This window comes from Nestor notabilis, unplaced genomic scaffold (assembly GCF_000696875.1).
Source record: "Nestor notabilis isolate BGI_N333 unplaced genomic scaffold, ASM69687v1 scaffold25852, whole genome shotgun sequence".
Lineage (NCBI taxonomy): Eukaryota > Metazoa > Chordata > Aves > Psittaciformes > Psittacidae > Nestor > Nestor notabilis.
In genome coordinates, this window is record NW_009920067.1 from 7,153 (window position 1) to 26,966 (window position 19,814).

The window sequence follows — 19,814 nt, forward strand, 5'->3', positions numbered from 1 at the left end:
AGATCTACAGTGGTGATGTGGGTTAGTCATCAGCTTGGAAAGAGTCATTGGCTCAGCTCCTCCTGGTACACCGTGGCAACTAAACATTTAAACAGTTGGCTACACTCTACATGTAAACAGGAAATTGCAACAAGCCAAAAAGGTAATAAATTGGTGGATGTAGTGTAATAATGAAAAACCCGATCGATGGCATTTTGTGACTATGGCATCCTTCAAAATACCTCTGGCATTTGAGATTGACTGGCTGAAAGTCTAAACATTTCTGAATGGAGCAAAAAGGACTACACTGGGCTCCAAGAATTATTCTGATGCTTAGCTAAAATGAGATGTCACAGTATTAGCTGTACAAGTGCATTACTTACGCTCCTCTGCCCAACCTCATCTGAGCTACCAGCAGCACAGTCAGGGAGTGCCAAAGCAGGGATTCAGTTTCAAACACTTCTAAGCCTGTTCCCTCCAGGCACGTTTACCTACACAGCTCTGGGGAAGCTGACCAGTGCCTTCTGAGAGAACATCACTTCTTACATGACATGGAGTGGGCACTTGGGTAGAAGGGCCCTGCTGAGCCCTAGTGTCTCTTGGCCTCTCTTCCCACCCTTCTTCCTCACCTACCAATTTGGAAATGCCTCTTGGTAGAGGCAATACCCTAGAAATTTACCCAATTTAGTGACAAATAAAAAGGGAACAGAAGACCCAGCTGTTCCTCCCCTGGATGTTGGTTTAAAGGCAGCTCGCCTGGTTTTCGCAGGGTGGCAGTTCGAAATTTAGGGACATGGAAGGAGGTCTCCGTTCTCCCTCAGACTTCCTATGGATGGTGTGACAAGGGCAGTCTGAGGCCCTTCTGTCCTGTCAGTGTGACGACCACCAGCCAACTCTTCTGACTAATTGCATATATTTCTCAGACGCCTTCCCAAGACCCCTCCAAAAAGTAAAAAACAACAACAAAAAAAAACCAAAAATCCACCCCCCCCCCCAAAACCCTGCAGCCAAATACTATGACATCCCAGTTAGTAAACACAAAACGTAATGCTTTACAAAATGAATACAATATTCCATGTGCACCCAGCTTCCACACGTCAGCACCGCACTGAGGAGGCTGCTGGGCTGGTGTCTGTAGGCAGTTTCTGTTGGCAGACAGCTCCAGTGGAATTGCCACCCTCAGTTATTGTTTAAGTTATGTATAAGACATGTGTGAACCATTGGATATTTGTGAAGTAACACTTGTGCTCCTGCTCATGCCCTGTTCCGTCCGTCCCCCAGAAGCTGTCCGCCTCAGAGCCTGGGGGCTGTTGCGGACCCCTATAGCACTACTTCGAGGTACCCCCTGCATGGGCCCCGAGGGGTGACCCCATGGCTGGGGTCCACCTTGCATTGGATGGCCCCAAGCTTGTGGTGGGCCACCCATGGGATGACCCCAGTGAGGTCCTGCACCCCCAGTAGGATTGTGGGACCAGCCAGAAGCTCCCGGGTAGCTGTGGCTGAACGCCTCGGGGGAGAGATTAGAAAGAACCATGTTACTAAAACCTAGCCTCATGCTTTCTGAGTCAAAGGCTTCGATCTCGCGAGCTTGACGCTCCAGCAGGCTTCGTATCCGTTCGGTACGCTCGTTCTGCAAGGCCAGCATCTCCTCCTCAATCTAGGAAGGAAAAGAGAAGAGAGAGTCTGTAGCGGCGGGACTCCTTTACAGGCATGGCCTCGAGTCCCTGAAGGGCCAGTGAGGAACCTTCTCTCCCCATGTTTATACGTGAGACTGGATCTAGATCCGATATCCACTGACACACAATCTGTTCTGAAAGCAAAAGGGTAAGTCTCATAGACCTGCACGTGCCAATGCATAGGGAATACCAGTGAGAGGGTCTTGGCCCCTGTTCCCTGGTGAATACAGAAGTTTCAGGGATGCAAATCCAAAGTTTGCACTGATAATAACAGCCTGACATAGATTAATCTTAAAGGATGCAGCAATCTACAGCTTCCATAAAAGCCTACTGGGAAAGCACCTTCAGACACAGCCAAGCACAGTGCCTATGCAGTCAAATACTTGCCAACACAGCTTAATGTGACCTTCGCTGTTTGTAGCTGAATCTGATGACGGTGACTGCTATTTTCTCCAGGATTCAATGTATGAGCCCACATTCAGCTTCCTCTCCAGTGTTCACTGGCCAGATTTCCTTAGCTCATATTTATCACTCCCTATATAAACCTTTCCTAAATTGGTTTCTCGTATTTCATTACCCTGATACTTTCTTCAGGGTGTGTGATTGAAGAAAGCAAGCAGAGATGTTTGATTTGTGTGGCAGATTACTAGCTAGATGATATGCAAGCTGGCAACTCCTATTTCTTCTCCATAGCGCTGTTACAAATAATTTTCCAACAGTACTTGGTAGGGGCACTGGGATCAGCTCTCTAAGTGAAGAAATCATGGAGCTACAGCCTCCTGACACCCATCAGGCAGGGATGAAAGCCGTTCTTATTGAAATCTTTGCAGTCAGGTGGAGAACCAAAGAATCACTCCATTATCTTCTTGCCAGCACTGAAAAAGCTACTTTTGGCCTTGGCGAAAAAGACCAAATGGGTACAAAGCAGCAGCCAAGACTCTGAGCATAGCTCACTGGCATCTCCCCTGCTGTCAGCAGCAATGCGGCCAAGAGGTGTTATCTTGTACTGAAGGTACTGGGCAGAGCGTTGCACTCTCTTGCCTTAGTCAGGGAATATGAAAAGTGATTTCATCTGGAATTTCGGAAACAATCTGCTCCAGCGTGAGTCATCTCCTGAGCCATTTGGGGCTTTCAGAAACTGCCTTATCCACTTGCCTGGGTTTAGTGCTGGGTGAGTGACACTGACTCCACAGAGCAGCCCTGCTCACTCCTGCAGCTAGCTTGGAAAAGGCAGAAGAGGAAGAAGGTGCCTTCTCTAACGCTAGCTCTTTAAAACACTCCACTAGTTTTTTTCCAGTCCTGCTGCCTCAGCAGAATCCTCCTCTTTCAGTGTCTTCAGCAAGTGCAGCTTCACAGTTTTCAGTCTTTGTGACAGCGTAACATGCAGGACTTCATGCAAGTGAACTTCACAGAAAGGCATGCCTAGCACATTGCATTAAAATGATATCCCTTAAAAATGACCTCAAGATGCAGGACTCTGAAGATGAGATGTCTGAGGCACATGGGAAGGAAATGAGTACATCTGAGGTCTTTTAAAGACACTCTTGGGACATGCTCATTACTGGTGCAACACAAACAACATAACATTGAGGTATAGCTTGTACAGTGCCTCAGTCACTGTAGGCTGTGCACTGACGAGGCTGGTTGCTCCCTCCTTAGCCTTAGTCAGACTTGTATGTTTTGGTGAGTTACTGTGGTGATGGGCACCATCAAAAATGTGCCAGGGAAGCAGAGTCCTAGGCGCACACTAATGTCTGCAATCTGGTTTATTATTTAACAGCAGGGACTGACTTTGCCACAGGCTATGTATATACTTGTGCATACAAACTCAGACATTCACCTTGTGCACATACCTGGCCTTTCTCTGCCTGCTAGTTTCAGTTAGCACATGCAAGCAAATACCAGAGCGACAGAGCGACCCACAACAGAATACTCACAACTCCTAATTCTTACAAACACAGAACAACACCTCTCCTCCCAAAAAATACCCCTGCAAAAGAATGATGCATCTACGTTTGCACTCACATTTTCCCTCGAGCTTCTACTAAGTGAATGTGACCCCACCAAGAAACAATCTCATTGTTGGACCATGACTTTGCAACTTGCAACGTGCCAGGACTGCACATATCACTAAATAAATCTTTGGGAGTTGAAGCACCATCCAATATTTTGCTGTTCTAAGGCAACACAGGAACACAAACACATGCAAAATATTATGCTGCATCTTATTTTTATCTGTGAAGTAGCATTGCTAAGCTTCCTATCACCACTGCTGACACCGACTCCTTCGCAGGGGCTTTCTATGCACCAAGACTTCAGTCCTGGTCCGAAAAGACATTATTACTGGATCTGTATTTCCTTAAGTCATTGGCCTCACTTCAACTTTTAACATAACACTACATGCAGTGCAAGATATGCTGCTCCCACAGACAAGGAGCAGTAGCAGGCTCTCTGTGGAACCCTTCGTCCCAGAGCTCTGGGCAGATCATGCCACCAGAGGGCAATGCACACCCAGCAGAAATACACCCTGAAATGCAGGGCTGTGATGGAGCTGTCCTCTTCTAGATGGAGCAAAATAACTAGTAATGGGGTCCAAAGAGCTGTTACACATGTGGGCATCACACAGGAACTCTGTTTTCACAAATCCAATTACTTCCAGAGATCACATCTCCTTGCAGGAGACCAAAAGACAATAGGACTGAACCGTCTTTTCGGGGATGCTTCCTCAGCTGACCGTGAGGTGGAGCAGTTTCATGCAGACGAGGGCCCTCTATCAGCCCAGCATCCATCTGTTAGCCTCTGGGAGAAATCAAGTGTGAGGAACCTCGAGGCTACAGAGTAACTGCCCTAATTTAATAATCGCCCATCAGCAAAGTTGGGAACTGCTGTGCGAATGGCGATGGCTGGCACCACAGGGCAAATCAAAGAGAAAAAAATTTGCGGGAGGAAAGCTGATTGTGTATTTCCTTTCCCTGACTTGATGAATTACCCTTCCCCTGGTCTGTGTAGGCCACTCACGTTTCTATACACACCATATGTCTGGCATTGCACATTAAAACATACTTCAACAAGGAGCACCTTAATACACAGAGCCAATTATAAACTGAAATCTAGGGAGCAGCAGGTTACCCATGCTTGTGGGTCTGGCTACTTGTTTGATGAATAACAAACTTAAGTGTAATTTCACAGGGAAACTGCAGCCTGGTCTCCACAGACTGCCAAATGGAGCAGATCTGCCATAAGATAATGTTACCATAAAACACAGGGTCTCAAATACATTTTACCTTCCTCTCCCCCTCCCCAAAGACACCTACTACTGATACTATGCAAATTCCAAAAGGCCCCCTACCAGCTTTAGGTTGTTATTGTCTGTCGCCTAATGAGCTGGGGAAGGTAATCTGCAGCTCAGAGAGAGAATGAACAGTTCTCTTTCACTCCTGCCCAGAGAGGCACGACTCCCTCTGGCACGCTCCAAGCAGCTCTGTCCCAGCCAGAAGCTGTTCACGCAGAGTGGCTGAGCTGGCAGAAAGTTTAGCCTATGTGTCACTGAGCTATCATCCCGGAGAGGCAAATACCCAAATGATTTGTGTTACTATATACAGCAAGGTAAAAGCATTTTCTCTCTGTATTAAGTACAGTGCAAGTTAAGATCTGAAGCATGGAGCGTGCTAATGATGCTCACATGCCCATTTTACCTTCTGCTCAAGGAGGGCCCGGCGGAGGGATACCCTCTGCTCAAGATCACGCAGCTCCCGATCATGCTGGGCCTCTGCCTGCATCTTGATTTTACTCTGATACGCATTCAGCAGCTCCAATTCTTGCTGCAGCTGCATCTTCAAAACCTGGCACTCTGCTTCCTGTGCTTCATCCAAACGCAGCTGGGAAAGACAGACAATAGAGACGTTTCACTATGGGGTAACCACTCATGATCCTCTGGGGGAGGACTGTGGGGAGGGGGAGAGAATGGGATGGGACTTTGTTTTCTTAGCAATACAATTGGTCTCTATTGTACTTCGTTTCACTGAACAGAGGACCTATAGTGACAAAGACTGGTGACAGTGAGCCCACAGTGCTGAGGCAAGTGATGCTGATGAGCAGCAGCACCTCAGGAACCATGATCCATACTGCAGAGACCAGACTGCTGGAGGTGCCAGTATCTACAGCTCTCCTTTTGCTAGGGGCAAAGAAAAGATCTCTTGCTCTGTTCAACTGGATTAACCAATTACCTGTACACAGGAGACTTAAGTCCATATCCCTGCCAATACAGGACTTCGGGCAAAAGAATGTGATGACATAAACCTAAAAGCAGTATGATACTGAACTTTTAACCTTCCCATACATAAATTAAGCCAGCTACCCTGCCTCACAGAGTCAAAGTTGTACAGAGCGATGTGAGCAGGATGCAATATGCAAGAAGTGCAAAGAAAACTGCACATTCAGTCGTAGCAAGGACATAAAGCACTGCTCATGGGGTCATTTCTTAAAGAAGGCATCTCTTAAAGAAGGAATCACAGAACTTTCACAACACTGTTACCACTAATTCAAAACTCTGGACTCCCCCATGACCCAATGAGCATCTTCCACCAGTGGCACATGCTTTGGTTGGTATCACTGACAAATCAAAACCTAAATGACTTGAGACAGCAAGCTGCATGTTATATAAACGATGGTCTAGCAGGGATGTTTATGTTGTCAAACATCATGCAAAAGCAGTCCTCTGGCCACACAGATGCATCACTTTGCATCTCTGCAACAGCCGCTTCAACTCCAACCTGCCTGAAGGGGGTAATACCTCTTTCCTCTGCGTTTGAATGCTGCTTTTTTTTTTTAAAACACAGAGGAATGACTGTGCAGGGTATGGCACGTGTAGCAAGGAAGCAGAGAGCCTGCTGTCAGGATACAGATCGGTTCAAATGCAAACATCCCTATTTGGCTGAGGAACCCTGGGTCCCTCGGAGGCGACTCACAGCTTGTGTAGAGAGCATTTCATTAATGCTGTGATCATACTGCTCAGCCAGGATAGCCAGCTTCCGGGTCTGCTCCTCCTTGAGCCGTTTGAGGACAGCTTTATGTTCACTCTTTGGCGTGGTCTCCAGCAGATGGTTTCTCAGTGCTTTGTACTGTCTGGTTTGGATCTTGCATGTATCCTGAAACTGCTTCTTTATCTGTAGTTCTTTTGACTGGAAAGATGGAGGGGACACAAACAAAGAAAAAAAAAAACCAGCGTGTTTCAAATGAGAGAAATATCCATTCAAATGGATATTTACGATTACATTAAGGATATGAGTTCAAGAATCCACAAATGTATATTAACATCTACAGTGCAAGGAGGGAAGCAAAATACACAAGAGGCAACGACTATTGCTGCAGCTGCTTTGACACTGCTACTGTGCGGAACAATTACAATACAGACACTTCTATAACAAAGCTCCAGCCTAAATACAGCTGTCTCTGCACAAAGAGCCTCACATTTGTCACTGGACGGGATCCAGTCCTGGGTGTTGCTTTTCAAGAAAAAGTTCTTGAGGGACAGGACTAATTCATTAGCACCAAAAGCCATACTTACACATGACTGTGCTTGTATGACACATACATACGGACACTGAGTGTTATGAAAAGAAGCAGACCTGGTGCATGGAAAGGGACAGGGAAAAAGAGCAACACTTTTTCCATTGAGGGTTTGATGAAGATAAGATGTATTCTAACTCTTGATATTAAAAGCTTGGTATTCATAAATATACTAAAAAATGGTTGGGAAAGATCAGATGCTTGAAAACATACACCACAAGCAACATTAGCATTGTGCTGGTCTAGCAAACACAACTCCCCAGTCTCAACAGAGAGATTTCCCTTTGCACTTGCTAGCATCTCTTTACTGTTCAGAGACATAACTTTGTGACTGCACGCAGGGCTGGGAAACATCCATCCTGGAAAAGGGTCTGACTTTGCTGTATGACCTCAAGAAATTCATTTAGTTTTTTTCTTTCATCTGCCTTACCCACCTCCAGAGCAGCTTGTGAGGGTTAACATCTACCAAGTGTTTTAACACCCTGAGAAGGAGGGTGTTCTGGGGTTCCCTGTATCTTTCTACAGAGGGGCTGGCAGGGATACTTGTAACCAAGCAAAACCCAGAGGTGATGCGTGATGGTGGTTAACTGACAGTCCAGTCAGGTAAGAAAAAACAAGTAAAACCCAACAACATCAACAACAAAACCACTCTGGGCCATCCTCACTGACAGCCACAACGGTCAAATTCACTAACAGAGCATCAAGCCATTTTCCTGTCCCTTGAGTAAGCTGGAATTGCACTGGGCTCTGAACCAGCAAGGCAGATACACGTGCACATCTCCTGTCAGCTCCTCCACTGCCTGCTCTTGGCACTAACTCAAGGCTCAGCAGGGTAGGTGATAAGCACAGCACTTGTAGCCACCTAGAAAGATGCAGTGGGATCAGACAATATATCCAGCCCAATTTAGACAGCAGCATTCTTTGCTGCATAAACCAACAATTCCACTTTGCTAACCTGAGGCAGAAAACAGGACAAAGATGGGTTTCATTCAAACCAAAATATGTATCATGGAGAGAAATACATCACTTTTACCCTTTCTAAATTCACAGAAAGTTATTTCCCTCCAGGAAACCTTTAAGGTTGTTTTCTCCCTGCCCTCAAGGAAAGTGTCAGCAGGTTACACATTCCTGTCAGGGACCTGGTCACAGCAAAACACTTGCAATCTATTTTGTCCTCTATTTTTCTGTGGAGTCTTGCTTGGACACCAGACTCTATTTACAGGCTTCCAACCCAAAGGCTTTAACAACAGGAAACAGAAGGGAGGGGTAAGATTTCCAGTCAGACTTCTGACAAGATCATTTTGACCTAGAATTGTGAAATACCAGCAAGAGGGTATTTGCATCACAATTAACACACTCAAAATAATAACAGAGCAGTTTGCACTGAAGGGTGAATTCTAGTTATCGGTCCTTCTGGTGCTGTGAGAGTGGCAACAGACACTGACCGTTAAAGCCCAGCTTTCAGGACAAAGGACCTCACTAAATAACAAAGGGAGAGCCTGAAACATGTGCCCTTGAGGGAAAACGTTGCTGGAGAGAGAAACTGAACAAATAGTCAAATTATCTATTCAATGAAGAATACTTGCCTGCATTAGTCAGAAGCAAAAGAAGGAGTTAATAATACCAGGGAACAGGCTCAATAAAGAGGGGATTGTGCTCCAAACTGAACCCTTGTCCAGCAGGCTGCATTATTAGCACTGTGTGCATGCAAAGGTGCTGGATTGACAGCTCAAGCCTGAAATCCTTTGCTAATCGCAGAACAGCCATGCAAAGCGAAGCGCAAGCTTTCCATGCTTCCTAAAAACACTCAGCCCTGTCCTCACTGGAAAAGGGAAGGGGTTGAAGAGTGTGCAGAGGTGAGAGCCAAGCCCCTGCAGCCCAGAGGGACTGCAGATCCTGCTGTCCCAACTGCCAGCCAGGGACTGAGAACGGACACGCTGCCCACTCGTGTTTGCACCACATCACCTTGGGGAGGCAGAACTCATTCATGCTAATCTCAGAAGGATCAGCCTAATACAGCTGCTTCAGTTTTATTCAGCTCAGAGTGCAGCACAGCTTCCCTGTGAAGTCATCAGCTATTTATACACTATATCCTTGGAGATTCTCAACAGCCATCAGATGGTCCCTTGTTCTCACAAGCCAGGTTTTCACTATTTAATATTATTCTAATATTGACAAATCAGGTGGTAAGGTTTTTTTTTTTTCCCCTCTGAAGTTCTATTTTCAAGTTGGTTATTTTCTCTGTGAGAAGATAACTTGCAGATGGTGAAAACTAAGTCAGATGGGAAATATCACGAAGAGGAAAGACCTAGAACAACAAAGAAACTCCATGCTCAGTATGCCATACACTCATTTTGTTACTGGCACAGCTGAACACTGGGTGGAGAGAAGAAGTCTGCCTCCTCAAAGGAAATGTACCAGGCAGCTTTGTGAAAGGCCTTATACTCCCTTCTCAGACACTTCAGAATAAACCACTGGACTTCTTTGGATGAAGTGAAGGCTTACAATGAAAACACTAAAAGCCTTAATTACAGAGGCCCTATAGTTCTGGTCAGCCACCGCAGCTACAAGGGCAGCATGAGAAACCCATGAGAGCATAGCAAAGGTCAGTGCTAGGACCTTCCTGAGGACACTGCAGTTGGCTCGTGTCTCTCTTTTCCCCCCACACTTGCTAACTTACCAGCCTTAATCTAAAAACAATGCAAGGTGAGTTAGCCAAGACTGACAGTGCAGTGCATTTTGATGCACACAGCAACACAAAGCTTTTCTGTTTGTTTGGTTTTAAATGACACTGCTTCATTACAGAAAAACAGATTTTATTCTTGTAGATGGGGGGAGAAGAAGATCAGTAAATGGTGTCAGAGCAAGAGGGGGGGGAAAAAGGCACAGCAACAATTAAATGCATTTTAAACTACCTCAAAAAGGAAGGCACAGTACTGAGAACCACAGCTTTCCAAATCAAATGAAGGAACAGTGCTGCTATGGCTTGCCTACAATACACTGCAACCTGGTCACCATTGCTATGGCTCATACATGTGGTGCTTGGAGGGCTGCAGTTGCACCCTGTCAGTTACACAGCTTGACAGCTACGACCCTTTTTAAAGAAGGTATTAATTACAGAATGAGACACCTCTTCAAATTAATGAGCTTCAAAATACCTTGGACCTGCACACACTGCAAATGAGACCCGAGCTGCAATGTACCACATCTCCACCACCACCAGCAGCTCAGGCCCAGAGCTCCTACATCATGTAGTACCTTCAGGCTCTTGGGCTGCTGCCGGACCTCCATGACGTGCTTACGCCTCAGCTCTCGCTCCCGGCGCTTGTTGTATTCCAGCTGGTTGGTGAGCTCGGTCTGGTGCTGGAGCCGGATCAGCTCACAGCGCATCTTCTGGATGGTACTGAGATGGCGGAACTCCAGCTCCTGCATGGACTCGTGCTGACGCAGCAGCATGGCATGCTCCAGGTCCTTCTGTGTCTGCCTTTTGTTTAACTCCTAACAGGAGGACAGAGGGAATTATTAGATTCTTCATACTTACTTGGATTTCTGTTCACAACGTGACATTTCACTTTGTTCGCAAGGACATTTCTCTCTTTCCATGGCATTTGAGGACAGAGCACAGAGTTTCTAGGTCTTATCAGAAGCAGACAGCACAGCCACTGGTCACTTCTCCTTCCTCATTTCACTTTTCTTCTTCCTGCTGTAGATGCTCAACAGGATTCACAGTAAGCATTTTGTGCAAAGGACCGTAACTGCTGACTTTTTGGATCTAACAATTCTCCCACATAGGACACTAATCTGAATCATTTGATTCCACATGGTCCTCTGAACGCCACAAGGGGGCTTTGAGCAACCTGGTCTTGTGGAAGGTGTCCCTGCCTATAGCAGGGGGTTGGAACTAGATGATGTGTAAGGTCCTTTCCAACTCAAACCAGTCTGTGATTACCAGACAATGTTGCAGAACACATCGAACCATTATTTTACCAAACCCACTTTAGATGTGGTAATTAAGACTCCAGGGAGACTCAAATTGGATTGCAGGTGCTCCTGTGAGACACATTTCACACAGGTGGAGTCAGGTCTCATCTCTGCCTTTTCTCTTACCTCCCGAACCAGGTCCTGCTCCAGATTATGGCGGCCAAGGAGCATCCGTCTCTTAAAGCGGCGACACTCCAGCTCCAAATACTGCCTCTGACGCCTCAGTAAGTTGGCTTCTTCCTCTGCCTGGAAATGCTGGATGTTCTCCTTCTGCTTGGAGAGCCACTCCTGCTTCTCCTTCTTTGGAGTGCTCTGGTTTTCATTCAGCTCCTGATAACAGCAAGGTAATTAATTGTGGAATAGTCACCTTAAGCTCCTTGGTCATGAACAACTTGTCAGACCTGCCTAATAAACTACATTTCAAAGCCATTTCACCTTGTACCATCCCAGCCTCTGCAAAATGCATCGTATCACAGATCTAAGGGAACATCAGGAGACACTTCACAGGGAAGCAAATCTAACCACAACTTGTTTTTTGAATTGGCCATTTTAACTGGCCAAAATGCTGGTTCATGTCCATACTTTCCAGACATATACATTAGCTCAAAATGTAAAAGTAATGGTTTGCCACCGAAAACAAAGACTCTTGGAGCCTGACAAATGTTTTTACAGGCTCCCAAAGGACTGAGAGGAGAAGCAAAGTGTTGTCATGCTGTTGGTCAAACAAAACCCCAGCCACATGAAGCACACTAGAAAATGTCCGTGTCTTGCTTGAACAGAACTCATACACAAGTAACTCATCAAGGCAGAGCCACCACCACTTACATAAACATAAAGAAGTTCACAGGTGAAACTTAAGGCCACAGTTGCCACATTTGTATTAAATTCTACACAAAGTTTGAAGCACCTTTGGCAAAAGACTCTGCTTGCTTGAACTGCATACTAGAGGAGCCCCTAGAGTAACTAGACTTGTCGTGATACATCTCAACTTCAGCATGAGACAGAACTCCTCTGTATTTCACCAGTGGTTCTTGGTGTTCTGTGATCTCCTGCCCACTCAGAAAAAGACTCTGTGTTATTATAAAAAGCCCACACTACTATAGTTTTTGTTAGATCTTTCTTGGCTCTGCTGCTCTTTAGCCTTTTTTTTTTTTTTCTCCTGGGAAATGTCTATGTTTGGGAATATTCCCCTTTGGAGCAAGTTCCTAAGTTGCGTCACACAAGTTGATGGTTGAACATTAAACGGTTCTTTCAAAAGAATTATTTATAGTGCTTATGGTTTCAACCACTCCACAAAAAGAATCAGGAAGTTTGATTCTACAGTTTCTCTGCCTTTCACAAAGGTCATGATTTTTCACCACAATACAGTGATTTTTAACCTATTACACAGCTTTCTCCATTAAAATTCAGTAGCGTTTTGCAGGTATTTTCCTTTAAAAAAAAAAAAAAACAAAAATATTTGCAGGTTCTCTTTACTGTTTTGTTTTCTCGCTGCTGCTACAGAAATAGCATTAAGTGATAAGAAACTTCATTAACTGCTGGAGTGCATGGTCAATATCTGCAACAAAAAGGCATGAGAAAAATGCTCATGACCTTTCTACCTTTTTTCATTTCTTAGGATGGCAAACTTTGCATGTTTCTGGCTAACATGGAATATTAAACAATGGAGAAAGTTGTACTTTCACAAGATGAATGTAAAGGTGCCAATATATGAATAAACTCTCTAAGTCTGAGGTCAAAGAGATGAACAAATACATGTACAGGACTCTGCTCATGAAATGCAGAACTTGCTGCGATCCAGTGAAAGATCTCTTGTGCACAGTGTCACTTCTATCCCTGAATGGCTCTCACACCACATCATACACTGCAGTGTATTCACATTTCTCATTACAGATGAGTTACCTCTTTCAGCTGCTCTTTACGGAGTTTATATTCTCTCTTCTGGGACTCCAGGAAACTGTTCAATTCTTTTTTCTGTTGGGCCTGAATATGCTGTTGAAATTTCTTTTCTTCATTGGCCATCACTTTAGCCTACAGCAAATCCGGCAGCAAATCAGTTTGCGTCCCGATGGGTTACAGCTCATGTTCCATTTAAGCCCGAGACCCAGAACTCTTGGTACAGTCACCACGATACTCACCATGACTCTGAATAAGCACGAGCCTCAGGAGCTTGCCCTCACTCTCTTCTCATTCCACCACCCCCCCCATCAACACACCCGGCAGGAGTCCTCTTTTCAGTGCTTCATTTCCTCAGCCCTACTGTTCAGCTAGTCCTGCCTAACAAAGGCAACACCTTATGATAAACTGTATCCTTAGCCCTCCACTGAGAGATCCAAGATGAACAAAGAATCAATAATAACTGCTGTAGGCAGCACCACTTCATTATCAATTATTTAAAAACATAAAAAAATCCCATATCCATAAGCAATTCAACGGTGAACCTTTAAGTGTAGCTGGCACATTTCTCTGCAGGCTGATCTGCCTCCAGAACACTCGATGGCAGGCAGTTATTGGCAGCATATGCATGGCAAAAGAAAGGAAAACCCTCGCAGTATTTTTCTGGGGTCAGTACACTAACATTTAGTATAACGCACTGTGATGAAGGACATACCTTTCCTCTAGTTACATAAACCCCTTAGTGGTTTTAGCCTTTTTCTTATTAGCAATTTGCTTGCCTCCTGAAAACACACATGTAAGAGACCTCGATGTCATCTCCTCATCAATGAGGGGCAGTGGACAATTCAATGCCATTAGCAACATGGACTGGTCTGCTAAACCATGATCTCCTACCTCTTTCTCCATGGCTGCTTGGTGCTTTTTAATGAGCTTTTCCATTTCTGCAGCAAAATTGTTACGCTGTGTTTCGAGATCTTTGTCCAACCTGAGGCGATGCTCGTCCATCTCTGCCTTCAGTTTATTCTCCAACGCCATCAGTTGCTTCTGGTGTTGCCGTCTCATACGTTTATAGCCAGACATCTGCTCTCGGAGTTCTGAGTCTTGTTCATGTTCCTGCATTTGCCTTGTCACCTAGGAAGATAACCACATCAGGCCAAAGTAAGTTAATGCTGCTTAATCTGCTTTTCAGCAGTCTTCAAACCACAAAAGAAAACTATTCAGGATAGAAATATGATTTTGTTGTAAAGAAAAGCACCCATCCTAAAGGCAGCAGAGCAGATTCAGAACTGAATTCTGCAGTGGAAGATAAGCTCTGCTGGGCGCCAGCAGAAGAACCGTACAATTGTTATAAAGCTGATACTAAATAATATCGTTTAGCCCACTGCAATGAGGGTGCATTTATATACATACAAATACACATAATATGCATATGAAAAGAATAGCCAGCTTATTCTTATAAACTGTTTCCTATATTGGGTTTGAAAATCTCTAATATACACAAATTATATTTGCCCAGGTGCCGCATTTAAGCTTTTGTTAACTTACATTCAACTATTTCAGTGATAACGTCTCGGTCAATGTGGATAGCTCATATTCTGATGAAGTCCTAACAGCTCTACTAGTGACACTGAGCTGTGTTCAAATGTGTCCCTACCCCTACCACTACATCCAAACAGCCACCTTCACGTACCAGCGATGCTGTGCGTATAGTAGCAAAGTGCTCTCGGTTGCGATAATGAGACTTGTGGCGAGATACTTGGGGAGGAGACTGGGGTTCTGATGCCCTTGTTCGAGGATCTGATTCCTCTCTGTAGTTTTCCTCCTCCTTATCAGCAAATAGTAACGTGAGAGAATAAAGAGAAGCTGTGTTAATCAAGATTTTTATTTCGGTTTGGTTCAAAAGACATCTAAAAGGAAGAAAAAGCATTTTACGTTCTCCCACCAATAAGCTGGATGAAGGAGCAGACTGCAACAAGAGCTCTGATCTAGGATCTTTGCTTTTGGCAGTTTCACTGTGCATTTTTCTTACCAAGAGGAAAATGATTAGTTAAAGCTGAAAAAGAAAAATGAATGGAAAACTGAAAAGTGAGTTGAACAGTTGACTTCAACAAAACAGTAAAGCTATAAAGTAGATGATATCAAGCCTGAAAGACAAAACCAGCATGTTTGTAACCCTGAAAGACAGAGGAAGATTTTCACTACACCCACTACAGAAATACCTCAAAGCAAATTTTAGGATTTGTCACGGTGTGTTCCACACTCTTATTTTGGGTTTGTCATTCATCACAGAGCGATTAGTAGTTAGATATGATACAGTAATTAACTCCCCAAGGAAATACCTGTGTCTTTGGTGCATATCTGGGCAAAGAACAAAACATTCTAACCACACCTATCATTAGCTGAGGGAACGTTACTGCTTTGAGAACACGTGTGATAACCCCTCCACAGAAAGAGCAGCATGGATCAGAGGGAAGCTCCCCAGTTTATCTTCCATTGCGCAGAGTTAAGGCAGGGGAAGTGGTTTCACATCTTGCCATGTCCAGAGTGCTGTTTCTTTTTCCATGCATCTTTATCCATTAACCAAGTATTTGAATCAAGTGCTGCAAAACTGGGTGCTCCAGGAACAGATTTCAGCCACTGTTCTGGGTTCTGTATTTGAGAATTCACTAACTAGGAGGTAAAAAGGGGGAACTCACATCCTTTTGTCCCATGAAGCAGTGCTCTGGGAGCATCAACTAAATAAACCTGTTCACAACCTGCCATTGCAGCTCCTCACAGTAAAGCAAACTGCTTTTGAAACAATTCAGTTAGTAAAATAGTGGTTAGTGAGTCAACAGAAAGAAATGATTTTTACAGCAACCTTCCAAAGTTTCCAGTGCACATTAACATATTTGGGGCACAACATTATAACCTGCAGATAATGACCTGGATTGGAAACACGCAACTTTTTGTCACTGTGCCAACCAAATCTTCTCCTGTTTTACACCTTCAAAGTTACCCAGTATAAATCCAGTGCTTACCGGCTTTAAATGAATGACAGAGCTATTTGACATCACGGTGTGGTCCCCCTCCATCATATCCAGCTCGCTCTTATCATCCGAGGCATCTGGAAGACTGTTAACACTACTGCTTTGGCTACTGGCACTGATAGACATACTAGGAATGGACTGATTACTTCCGACACTATTCACTGTTCCTGTCCTGCCGACACCGTGATCTTGTTCCTGGGAGAAAAGAATTATTAAGAGAAGTCAAAATCCATCACAGTTGTATCTATGGACATGACCAAATAAAATGTTCAATCCATTTCTTTCTAAAGGCATCTACCTGCCACATCATGGCAGTTCCCACCCTCTGGGCATTGCCATGAAACATTTCTCATGTGGGATGCAGGGGAGAGAAGGAATCAGCCTTGTCAAGATTAACTGGCTGATGTCAGATTCTTTTCAACAGTGAGCCTGTTAACAAGCTGAACTCGATCACGTATCAGCAACAGCATGTCATCAGAAACTGTTCTGACACCAGCATCACCTAAGTGCTCAGCTAGAACCCTGCATCTCACACAGTTCCTTTCTATACATGAGAACTACAGACCAGAGTCCTAATTTCTGCAGCGACTGCAGCATGCAACCCAAAACCAGACTGATTTCCTTGATTGCCTTTCCCCCCCGCTTTTCTTTTAAATCAAGTACAAATTTCTATGTCTTAGAACAACACTCTCCAGTCAAAACTAGAGGACTGGACAAATGGTCAAAATAGAGGTTAAGTAGTTGCAGGAAGAGTCCTCAGGAAGCCTTATGAACAGGCAAAAAAAGATGGGATTTATGGAACTGGAAGCTAACTGCTCAAGCATGAACACATGGCACTGCTTCTTGCCAGCATGAGGCATCTACCCTGTTTGTCCTTGTTTGTGCCTTGAGGTAGCTTTATTCCAAGCATAAAGGGGAAGACACAGAGTTTACAGCCAGGTGGGTAAACAGCCTCCATTCGTTTTAACAGTATCTGAGTTGTGCTTATTTGAACGACAGCATCATTCCCTGGTTCAGTGATGAAACCCAAAGCTTCTCTCACCTCCTCCTCCTCCTGTGTTTCAACTGCAGGGCCATTGTGTGCCTCCTGGAAAAGGAGCTTCTTCATTTTACGATACTGCAGGTTGTCCAGTTCTCTCACCGCATCCTTTGTTCTCTGAATCAAGTCTATTAACACTGTTTCGGGCCGCTCCCGAAGAACAAACATATGCTGTAGGACACACAAATAGGTGAGTGACCCCCTTGTGCCTCCAGCACAGATGCTTTGAAGATACAATTATGAACTCTATTTGGGTTTGTTAGCCCTCTTCCCTGCACAGGAGAAGACCTCTGCAGCTTATGCTGCCACTATTTGTAGACTTCATGATCCACAGAGATTTCAGGATGATTGCTTTCTGATGGGAGATACCCACCAAAAAATAAAGATGTGGAAAAAAATCCCCAGAAATGGTATTTCATGTATCATGAAAACAGGTTTAGTTTAAACCTAGACTTCTTTGGGTATTGAGGAATTCAAAGACATTCTCTACTTGTGGTTTAGAGAAGGAAGAGCAACAAATAATGTATCAGTGCTGAAGGTGTTAAGCTGGTTAGTATCTCTAACCAAATGTTAATCAACTCATTACCAAACTCTCACTATAAAACCCTTTTCCTTGTTTAGAAAATCTTGAGAATCAAATACTCAGCACACAGCTCTGAGTCATAAAATAGGCTGCGAACTTCAAGCTCGGTCCTAGAACAGTTAGCCCTATTATGTTCTTTTTTGGGAGATATTCACTGCATTGCACTGCAAAGGTGGCTGCATTTTGCCAATAGGTAAAACAATCCCTGTCTATGTATGTCAGAAGCAGCTTTTGCAGGCTCCAGATGAAATGTGCTGTGCAAGCATGAGTCATAATTAACACCACCACTAGTTTCATTTTGTTCCTCTGGAGAACTGCACTGCCATTTCCATCATGCCACATTCCCTACCTGTCCCTGTAAAGTGGCACGCAGCTGTTTCAGACTATAGATATGGAAGGAATACATTCACAAACGTTTAATTTCCATCAATGTTCTCTTTAATTGCAGTGCACTGCTCAAAATAAAACCAATCTGCAGGATTCTGAAATGGCAGGACTGCACTCCCACACCGAACCCGTTACCGGATAATTGCATTTACTTTCTGAATACAGGTTTTTTTGAAGAGGCAAAAGTCCTCAGAACCATTTCAGTAAAAACATGAGAAAAAGGGGATGATAAAACCTTCATAAATAGCATCCATTTTCCTTCAGAGCAACATGGCCAGGATTAAAATAAAGAAACCCCAAAATAATGTCACGAGCGCTGTAAAAAGAATGACAAGTTAGCAGAATCCTGAATGCCACCTGATGCCACAAAGGAAATCCATCAAAGTCCCACCTACAATAAAGCAGCTCTAACACCCAACTTCTATGCAAGTTGCGTTCACTTAGGAACACGTCAGCTTTTTGCAAGGCTGGCTTTGTTTCCAGACTAAAGCAAGGAAAATCAAGTGTCTGCAGCATACAGGAGCACAAATAGAGGAAAAAATAAGAAATAAAGCAAGAAACATGCTGAAGGCTGAGGTTTAATCATGCCAAGTAAAAGTATGGGGAAGAAAAACTGCTTTTCCCTGCTACCTTTCCCCCAGGATACCATTAGAACAGTGGATTTCAGTCCTATGTGTAAAGCACATAGGTGATGGGAGAGGATAAAAGGCCTTTAAGGGTGTGTGTGTATACATATACACAGGGAAGCAATGAAAGGCATTGGTTAACTAATGCATGGCAGCTATGCTGGGATGAATTATCATCACTGGAAGGACAGACTGATCTTAAGAAACTGAAATTCTTGACAAGTTGATGGTCATGCAGCGTCACTTGATGGGGTGTCCTCTTACGAGACCAAGTCTGGCTTGGAGAGTCACCTAGGGAACTGCCCTAGACACTGCAAAGGGGAAATAAAGCCAGGACAGCCAGCTCAGTACCCTCCACAGCACCCTCAGCTCAAAGGTGATTGAGGTAACAGGCAGAGAAGGCAGCATTAACCGTAGCCTAGTACGGTAGGTGAGACAGAAGAACATCACAGGGCACAGCCCCTTTTTAATACTATGTGGAAAACAAAAAGGAGAAGGAAGCCAACCTTCAGAAGCTCCTCTGATGTAGGCCTGTCTTGAGGAATTTTCTGGAGGCAAGAATCTACGAAGTTTCGGAAATAATCAGACCTGTGGCAAGGAAAAAGGAAAAGAAAAAAAATCCATCTGAGTTAGCGACCCAGTTTCATTCCTTAAGGAATCCAGATATTCAGACTCATTTGGGTTGGAAGGGACCTTAAAGATGATCTAGTTCCAATCCCGCTGCGATGGGCAGGGACCATCTGGGTGCTCCCAGTAGAAAAAGTGTGGAGAAACCACACAGACCCAATACTTTATACTACAGCCTCTGACATCCCTAGCCAAGTCAAAGCCCACCATTAGTAGGCAGAGCCCTTTAACCTCAGCTTCCAGACAAAATGTTTCAGCTTAAGAACAAATTCCAGGGGAAGGATATTTCCAGGTAAAGGCATACACCCAATGTAGCTCAGTGTCAGCACCAACCCTGGACAATTCTATAGTGCACAAACTCTTCAAGGTCTAATCAGAGCCCCTGCCCTGCTCCACTCTGTGTGCTAATGTTTCATCCACTGG

At 44.4% G+C, this 19,814-nt stretch overlaps 1 protein-coding gene across 3 annotated transcripts in view; it reads right to left on the minus strand.

Moving 5' to 3' along the window:
• Nucleotides 1-984: 984 nt before the first annotated feature.
• Nucleotides 985-19,814, minus strand: part of TAOK1 (TAO kinase 1) — a 32,908-nt gene continuing 14,078 nt past the window's right edge. The window contains exons 9-19 of one of the 3 annotated variants that reach the window (XM_010010524.1): nucleotides 19,271-19,352; nucleotides 17,172-17,339; nucleotides 16,121-16,324; nucleotides 14,791-14,925; nucleotides 13,995-14,231; nucleotides 13,107-13,235; nucleotides 11,331-11,534; nucleotides 10,482-10,721; nucleotides 6,623-6,835; nucleotides 5,351-5,533; nucleotides 985-1,636 (exon numbers count right to left, since the gene is read on the minus strand). In XM_010010524.1, coding sequence (XP_010008826.1) covers nucleotides 1,175-1,636; nucleotides 5,351-5,533; nucleotides 6,623-6,835; nucleotides 10,482-10,721; nucleotides 11,331-11,534; nucleotides 13,107-13,235; nucleotides 13,995-14,231; nucleotides 14,791-14,925; nucleotides 16,121-16,324; nucleotides 17,172-17,339; nucleotides 19,271-19,352 — 2,257 coding nt within the window. In that variant the 3' untranslated portion in view covers nucleotides 985-1,174. The remainder of the gene's footprint in view (nucleotides 1,637-5,350; nucleotides 5,534-6,622; nucleotides 6,836-10,481; nucleotides 10,722-11,330; nucleotides 11,535-13,106; nucleotides 13,236-13,994; nucleotides 14,232-14,790; nucleotides 14,926-16,120; nucleotides 16,325-17,171; nucleotides 17,340-19,270; nucleotides 19,353-19,814) is intronic. The other 2 variants (XM_010010525.1, XM_010010526.1) reach the window with 2 other exon arrangements.